General features: G+C 50.9%; 1 protein-coding gene across 1 annotated transcript; it reads left to right on the top strand.

The window, feature by feature from the left end:
• Positions 1-1,432: 1,432 nt before the first annotated feature.
• On the top strand, positions 1,433-7,670 carry LOC128311738 (uncharacterized). The gene is made up of 2 exons (XM_053202948.1): positions 1,433-6,465; positions 7,194-7,670. Exon 1 carries the CDS (start codon positions 3,681-3,683, stop codon positions 4,644-4,646), a length of 966 nt encoding a protein of 321 aa, XP_053058923.1. The 5' UTR covers positions 1,433-3,680; the 3' UTR covers positions 4,647-6,465; positions 7,194-7,670.
• Positions 7,671-8,890: the final 1,220 nt, after the last annotated feature.

Below are 8,890 nucleotides of genomic sequence, written 5' to 3'. Positions count from 1 at the left end.
GGGCGAACCACAAGGACGTTATGCTACGTGAAACAAGCCTGACACAATAAAATAAAAAATAAGCCTGTATTACTCCATTTATATGAGGTGCTTAGAGCAGTCAAAATCATAGAGACAAGGGGCGGCTGGCTGGCTCCGTTGGTTAAGCATTCGACTTTGGCTTAGGTCATGATCTCGCGGTTCGTGGGTTCAAGCCCCGGGTTGGGCTCTGTGCTGACAGCTCAGAGCCCGGAGCCTGCTTCGGATTCTGTGTCTCCCCCACCCGCTCTCTGCCTCTCCCCTGCTCGCACTCTCTCTCTGTCTCTGTCTCTCAAAAATAAATAAACACTAAAAAAAATTTTTTTAATTAAAAAAACAATTTTACCACAATTTTTTTGAAATCACAATTTTAAACATTGAAAGAATACTTAGTTCAAGCCCCTCCCTATCCGTACGATTAATGTCGGTATCTGATGGGGCGGCCTTAGCTGCAGGTGAAAGATAGGGGGCAGAGTTTTAGGGGAAGGTGTTCCCCCATGGCGCCCTGGTGACTCTGCACATGTCCCCACAGACCATGCAGGCGGAGGCTTGAACCACAGCTCCTCCAAGTCTGGGCAGGAAGCTGTGGTCGCCCGAGCCACCAGAGGGTGGGAGGACTATGGGAGCCTCAACAAGGTCATCTGTCATTCGCTCACTTACCGACCCTGAGGCACCATGAGACTTTCTTGTCACTTTCATGCTCTGATGTGGCCCAAGGCCTCCAACCTGCCTCCTCAGGAGAGCTGCCGGATACAAAACACTCAGCCAGGGGCTGGCGCGGGCTTCTCGCCTGTCAGGCAGCCCACAACTCACCTTGCAGCCCATTGGCCCCTTTGGTTTCGAGGTCGTCCTTTTTGGTACGTGCGACCGGGACCCCAGGAAACTGGCACCTTTCACTGATTCCCCTTCTCACTGTCTATGTGAGTAATCACCCTTACATCTAACGGGGCTCGTTGTGTCTGTAGCAGCTACATCAGTCAGGCTTGACCTTGGCCTGGCACTGTCTCCCGGGCGAGTTTGACCGTGGCCTACAGTTTCACCTCTCACTTTAACCAAGGCTGTCTCAGAGAATTCGTCACTTTTTGTCATCCCACACACAGCGGAAATGAAACCCCTGAGCCCGGAGGGGTGACGGGTCTGCAGGTCTTTGATAGATATCGACAACTGACTTACACAATTAAGATTCAGGGAACTTAGGGGCACCTGGGTGGCTCAGTCGGTTAAGCGTCTGACTTCAGCTCAGGTCAAGATCTCTCGGCTTGTGAGTTCGAGCCCCGCGTCAGGCTCTGTGCTGACAGCTCGGAGCCTGGAGCCTGCTTCGGATTCTGTGTCTCCCTGTCTCTCTGCTCCTCCCCTGTTCACACTCTCTCTCTTTCTCTCAAAAATGAATAAACATTAAAAGAAAAAAAAAGATTCAGGGAACTTATCGGGAAGGCTTCCATTTAAATGGTCACATGAAAAGTTTATTCCCTGAAGAAATACTCTTATGTAGAAACACCTTATTTCCTGATGGAGAGCAAATAAGATGTGATTGTATCATGGCGCTGGACAAATGCCTGGAAGCTCTTCCCCAAGAATCCACTAGAAGCAGGAGTAAAGACAGTGTATAAAATAGGCCATGAGTGTGTGTTCTGTGAACACCTGCAGCGGAGAGAGACACGATGGGTTTCCCGGAACTTCTCCACGCTGCTGGGGCCATGGGGAAATTCCAAGTCGTCCGAACCATGCTTATACTCTTCCCTGCCATCCTGGCCTCCTGTAACAACCTCCCGAAGACCTTCACAGCCATGACCCCAGAGCATCACTGCTGGCCAGCCAACTGGACCAATGGGTCCCCTGTCCCGGATGGGACAGCTTTGTGTTGACACTGTAGCTTGGAAAATAACAGCTTTGTTCTGACACTGAAGGTCAGGAGATAACAGTCTTGCTTTACTCTTGTACATTACGCTTCCTACTCTTGTAAATCAGGCTTCACCAACTAAAGAAACAAAAGTTCAAAGGGGATGGGGACCGGCTGAGAGTCTTCATCCCGCTGGACAAGGACCAGAAGCCTGAGCGATGCCTGAGGTCCTCCGAGCCCCCCCTGGCAGATCGTAAACCTCAGTGACTCCTCCTTCTTGAGTCCGGACACCGAGCCCTGCCTGGATGGGTGGGTGTACGAGTAGAGTGTTGACTCATTGATCATTTCTGAGGGAAGGCAAAGCCAGAGCCAAGTGCTGAGCCTTCTGGTGATTTTTTTGGTTGGTTTGTTTTACTTTAATCAAGATATAACTTACCTCCATTAAATGCTCAAAATTTAAGTGCGCAGCTGAGAAAGTTTTACACACGTAAACACCAGATCCAGATACAGATGATTTCCGGGACCCCAGCAGTCTCCCTCGCAGCCCTCTACGTCATTACTGGATCCCCGCTATAACCGCCATTCAGACCTCTATCATCATCAGTTGGTTCTGCTTATGTTTGAATTTCACGCCAGTGGAATCGTACGGTATGCGCTCTTCCGTGTGTTGGGATTTTTTTGCACTCATTACAGGTTTTTAGGACTCATCCATGGTGATATATGCTTTGGGAGTTGGTTCTTTCTCAGTGCTGCAAAGCATTCCATTGTACGAATGTACCACAGTGTATATATCCATTCTCTTCCTGAAATACATCTGTGCTGTCTCCAGGTTGGGGCTATTATGAACATCATGGTCATGAACATTCTTGTACAAGTATTTGGGTGGACACAGCCACTCATTTGTGCTGGGTGTATGCCCAGGGGTGGGCGTGTAGGATCACAGAGTGGCCCCAGATTCTGCCAAACAGTTTTCTAAGTGTGTAAGACGTTCAGACGTGTCTGATTGCCTCATCTCCTTTCCCACACCTGGTCCAATTGTAAGGGTTAAATTGTAGTGTAGGGCTAATGTGTAGCTTGAGAGATAACAGCTTTGTGTTGACACTGTAGCTTGAAAAATAACAGCTTTGTTCTGACACTGAGGGTCAGGAGATAACAACAGTCTTGCTTTACTCTTGTACATTACGCTTCCTACTCTTGTAAATCAGGCTTCACCAACTAAGGAAACAAAAGTTCAAAGAAAAGAGCATCAGAGGCAAGGTCAAGGAGATCCACTGGTTGCAACTTAGCGGCAGAAAGTCTAAAATCATCACCTCATTCAGCAACTGTTTCTAACTCATCTGGGAACTGTTGCTCTGTTCTGTTCCTGGGTGATGATAAAACGATGTGATCGGCCATAAAAACTCTGTACCCCGGCTGTTCGAGGCCACACTCTGATCAAGAGTGTTGGTCCCGATCGGTTGGCCTTGCCTCTCATTGCAATAAACTTTGTTGTGACTGTCACTGGTGCCCATAGCATTCTGTTTCAGGAGTCGTGTGGATGCAACATTCGGTGCATTGGCCGGGAAAGTGAAAGGTCTGAAACAGGGCCCTTTCCTCAGACTGCTCCGCCGACCCCTGGGAGGAGGCTTGGGATTGGGAGAGGTAAGGAATTCTTGGAGCGCGCCATTTGAATGACTCAGGAGGGTCTGCTGGACGCGGCTATAGACCCAGAGTCAGGGATCCTACCGGGACGCCGGTGGACCCCATTTGGTTTGGTTTTTGTCCAGAAGGATCCTATTTTCAGGTGGCTGCCACGGCCTACTGGCCTTGAGATCTCGAACTTATGTTTTCTTCGTGTCTTAATTGTCTTCTTCCTGTTGACTGTCTGTGCGTCCTTGTCAGTTCTGCCTATCTTTGTCATGGGTCAAAATCAGAGCACCCCCACCCTCTGAGTCTCATACTAACCCATTTCCAGGACTATAAAAAAGCTGCCTCAGTGTTTGGCCTCCATGTTAAGAAGCCAGTCCTTCGAACTCTCTGCGAGGTGGAATGGACCAGCTTTCAGGTCGAATGGCCTCCACAGGGGACCTTTGACCTTACTTTGGTATATAAGGCTCATGATATTTTGTTTTCTAGGCACGAAGACCAAATCCCATACATTGAAGTGTGGAGAACCCTCATTGAAAACCCTCCAGATTGGTTAAAACTTCTCCTTCTCCTTCGCCCTCACCTCCCTAAAGTACAGGCTTTGCTGCTCAAAGGCCGCCCATTTGGAGCTCAGAATAAGAATCTTGATGGGACTAAGCAGCCACCCCCTCTATCACCTGCACCGGAGGAAGAAAAAGAAACTTACCACTCGCCGCCCTATAGTTCTCGCCCAAAGAATATGGGTCAAGATGCTTCAGATCAGGAGGCAAGCCTGAGTCGGGACACTCCCCTGAGCCCGTCTCACACCTGGTCAGGGACTCCCTTCCAACCCCCTCCCGCTGCCCGACCCCTTCGTCCAAGGCCACCCCTGCAGGGTGATGTCCGACCCTTTATGACTTATGTACCCTTGTCCACTAGCGACCTTTACAATTGGAAGCTTCGAAACCCCTCGTTCTCAGAGAAACCCCAAGCATTAATTTCTCTCCTTGAAACTATATTTGTGACCCATCAGCCAACCTGGGATGACTGCCAGCAGCTGTTGCAAGTTCTCTTCACCACTGAGGAGCGAGATAAGATCCGTCGCGAGGCTCAGAAATTAGTGATGGGACCAAACGGGCAACCCACCGAGGATCCCGCTGTAGTCGAGGAAGTCTTTTCCTGAAAATTGGGACCCAAACACTCCTCACGGTAGGCGATCATTGACCCTATTTCGCCAGACTCTACTGGGAGGTCTCCGAGCGGCCGCCCGCCGGCCCACAAACATGTCTAAGGTAACAGAAGTCATTCAGGGGACCGAGGAAAGCCCCTCGGCCTTCTTAGAAAGGCTCATGGAGGCTTACCGCGCCATTACCCCTGTAGGCCCTGAGGCACCTGAAAACAGAAGGGCATTAAATCTGGCCTTTGTCTCACAGGCAGCCCCAGACATTCGGAAAAAGTTACAAAACTTTGATGGGTTGAAAGGAAAAAATTTATCTGAGTTAGTTGAAATAGCCCAAAACCTTTTTAACAGTAGGGATTCTCAGGAAGAAAGACAGACACAATAATTGACTAGGGTGGTAATGCCCGTCCTGGATGCCCGCGAGGGAAGAGGACCCCAAACGCCCAAAGAATTCTGGTCTGGGCAAAAGAAAAAAGACAGACAAAGGGTTAGAGCGCCACTAGGAAAAAACCAATGTGCATATTGCAAACAAGAGGGACACTGGAAGAAGGATTGCCCCAACTTAGCCCAACGCAAAACTCGGCCACCCCAGGCGTCGATAATGAAAGTTGATTCCGACTGACGGGACCACGGCTCGGTGGCCCCTTCTGAGCCTTTGGTTACTGTTAATATAGGGGGCCAGCCTAAGACTTTCTTGGTGGACATTGGGGCAGCCTTTTCAGTTCTAAAACAAGATCCTGGCCCCACCAGGCGAGGAGCAACCCTGGTGCAAGGAGCGACTGGGTCCCAGACTTGTAAATGGACCACTGAACGACAAGTAGATTTCGGCCGTAAAACTGTCACACATTCTTTCCCAATCATGCCTGAATGCCCCTGCCCTGGATTACTAGGTAGAGACCTACTACATTAACCAACGGCTTCTTTGAAATTCACTAAAGGGGGTATGCATATTAAAGTCGGCCAGGATGGCCCGACAACTGTAATGGTGACTGTGCCACTTGGGGAAGAGGACCTGCTCGCTCCGGTGCCTAATGAAAGTGTCCATGTAGTCGATCCCCTCCTCAAAAGCCTCCAGGCGGGCTTCCCCCAGGTATGAGCTGAGACCAATCCACCCGGGGCTGGCGATTCATCAAGCTCCGATAATAGTGGAACTTAAGGCATCCGCACTTGGGGTAAGACTAATATCCCACGTCCCGGGAGGCTAGGCGGGGAATCGCCATTCACATCAAGTGTTTGCGCGACTCCGGCATTTTGATCCCATGCAAGTCGCCATGGAACATTCCGCTTCTCCCTGTCCGGAAGCCTAACTCATCCGATTTCCGGCCAGTTCAGGACCTAAGAGCAGTAAACGCCAGGGTAATGGACATTCATCCCACTGTACCCAACCCTCATACTCTCCTTAGTTTGCTTCCCCCTTCTCAGGTGTATTATATACAGTTCTGGACTTAAAAGATGCCTTCTTTGCCATCCCGCTGGCCCCACAAAGCCAGCCACTATTTGCATTTGGATGGACTGATCCTGAAGAGGGAAAAGCCGGACAGCTCACCTGGACGCGACTCCCCCAGGGATTTAAAAATTCTCCTACTCTTTTTAATGAGGCCCTGCACCAGGATTTAGAGCCAGTTCGAATCTCCAACCCGCAGGTAACTCTATTGCAGTATGTTGATGAGATCTTGTTGGCGGCCCCCTCTCATTTAGGATGCCTGAAGTGCCACCAAAGGACTCTTGAGTCTTCTGCGAAAACTGGGGTACCGAGTGTCACCCAGAAAAGCGCAGATCTGTCGTGCTGCGGTGACCTATTTAGGTGACAACCTTAAATAAGGTAAGCGCTATCTCGGTGAACAAAGAATTCGGGCTATGCTCGATATTCCTCAGCCTAGAACTTGCAAACAAGTCCGCGAGTTCCTTGAGGCGGCAGGCCACTGCAGACTATGGATACCTGGCTTTGCTGAACAGGCAGCCCCTTTGGATGCCGTTCTCAAGGGGTCTCCGGAGTCCTTCACATGGGGGGAGACTCAAACTAAAGCCTTCCAGGCCTTACGAGATGCTCTCACGACCCCACCGGCCTGGGCCCTGCCAGATCCCACCAAGCCATTCCATTTGTTTGTAGCCGAAAAAGGGGGGGGTGGGGTAGCCAAAGGAGTTCTGACTCAGTGCCTGGGAACTTGGCACCAACCGGTGGCCTATTTATCCAAACGGCTGGACCCAGTTGCTTCCGGGTGGCCCCCACGCGTTCGACAAATTGCCGCCACCGCGCTCCTAGTTAAAGCCGCAGACAAACTAACCTTGGGGCAGGCATTGTCTGTCACGGGGCCCCATGAAGTGGAGGCTTTGCTGCGGGCTCCCCCAGAGCGATGGCTGTCAAATGCTCAGATTACCCAATATCAAGCATTGCTCCTCGACCGGCCCCGAATACGTCTTTGTGCCCCCGCGGCCTTAAACCCAGCCACTTTGCTGCCCAAAGGACAAGGTCCCCCTCTGTACTCTTGCCCAGAAACCTTGGCGATGATCTCGTCCCTCCGCTCCGATCTTACGGACGTTCCCTTACAGGACCCTGATATCAACAGGACCCTGATATCAGCATGTTTTCAGGGGGCAGTGGTTGTGTGTTTCAAGGGCAAAGGCGTGCCCGCGCTGCAGCGATGACAGACCGCGAGGTTCTATGGCAACAGACCCTTCCCCCCCCCCCCCCCCCCGGAACTTCAGCCCAGCGCGCAGAGCTCATCGCGCTAACAAAAGCCCTAAAACTCGAAAGAAACAAGGCAGTTAATATTTATACGGACCGCCGCTATGCTTTTGCCCCCGTCCATGTGCACGGATCCATCTATCAAGAGCGCAGCCTCCTCACGACGGAAGGCAAGGCCGTCAAAAACAAAGCTAAAATTTTAGACCTTCTGGCAACCGTCTGGAAACCTGCAAAACTGGCGATCATTCACTGCCGGGGACATCAAAAAGGCGACTCCCTAGAGGCAGTCGGAAACCGCCTGGCTGATGCCCTAACTAAAAGTGAAAGTGCCTTGCAGCTACCAATCTAGCCCAGTTGCACTCCTAAAGATTTGGAGTGGGTTTCCAGAAAAGGGGGGAAGGAAGATGCCGGGACAAAAGTGGTTTCAGGATCCTGAAGGTAAGATACTCCTACCCGCGGCACTTGGGCGGCGCATGGTGGGTCAGCTCCACCAAGGGACTCATCTGGGGAAAACGAGGATGGCGCTCAGTGCAGAAAAAGTTCAGGGCGCAAGGGCTGGGAGAAGAGATTGAAGAGGTGGTTGAAAGATGTGTAAGTTGCGCCCAAGTGAATCAGGCCGGTTGGGGGAAGCAGATTTTACTGAAATTAAACCAGGGGAATACGGATACAAATCCCTGCTTGTTTTTGTAGACACCTTCTCCGGGTGGGTCGAGCCTTTCGTCACTAAATCAGAAACGGCTCAGGCGACAGTTAAGAAATTATTAAATGAGATAATTCCTGGATTCTGGCTGCCTCTGAGCATAGGATCGGACAATGGCCCGGCCTTCAAGGCGCAGGTATCCCGGGGTCTAGCCCGGGCATTGGGAGTAGATTGGAAATTACATTGTGCATATAGACCCCAGAGCTCGGGTCAGGTGGAAAGGATGAATCGGACCCTAAAAGAGACCTGAACCAAATTGTCCCTTGAGACGGGCGAAAATTGGGTCGATGTCCTGCCTCTTGCCCTTTTGCGAGCGTGTTTTACTCCATTTGTCAAGGGATTTTCCCCTTATGAAATTTTATTTGGCAGACCTCCACCTATCCTGCCGAGGCTAGGAGACAACAACATAATGGAACAGTTGGAACAGGACCAGTTGCTGGCTTCACTCGTGGCCCTGCAACATGTACAGAAGGAAATAACCAGGCCCTTGAGAGAAGCCTTCGCTCATCCTCCTATTCTTCCCCACCCCTTTCAACCAGGAGACTTAGTCTGGGTCAAGAGGCACGAGCCTAAAACCCTGGAGCCACGCCGGAAAGGACCGCACGCCGTGATCCTGACTACACCCGTGGCCGTGAAGATAGACAGTGTCCGAACCTGGATTCATCACTCTCAGGTCAAGAAAAACTGCGTGAAGGTGGGAACACCCCAGACTGATACGGAACCAGATAACGAACACAATGGAAGGTCCGAAGGCACCCAGAGGATCTGTTAAAGCTAAGACTGATGTGGGCGTAATAATAATAATTGTCTGGGTTTGTATAATGGTAAGCGTGGGGGACTGTACGGAATTGCATCCCCTAT

Source organism: Acinonyx jubatus, chromosome D1, assembly GCF_027475565.1.
Source record: "Acinonyx jubatus isolate Ajub_Pintada_27869175 chromosome D1, VMU_Ajub_asm_v1.0, whole genome shotgun sequence".
Taxonomy (NCBI): domain Eukaryota; kingdom Metazoa; phylum Chordata; class Mammalia; order Carnivora; family Felidae; genus Acinonyx; species Acinonyx jubatus.
The sequence above is the reverse complement of the archived record's forward strand: the minus strand, read 5'-3'. Positions and strand labels throughout refer to the sequence as shown.

Coding starts and splice junctions, on each gene's coding strand:
- LOC128311738 (XM_053202948.1), top strand. CDS start 3,681: ATGTTTTCTTCGTGTCTTAATTGTCTTCTTCCTGTTGACTGTCTGTGC.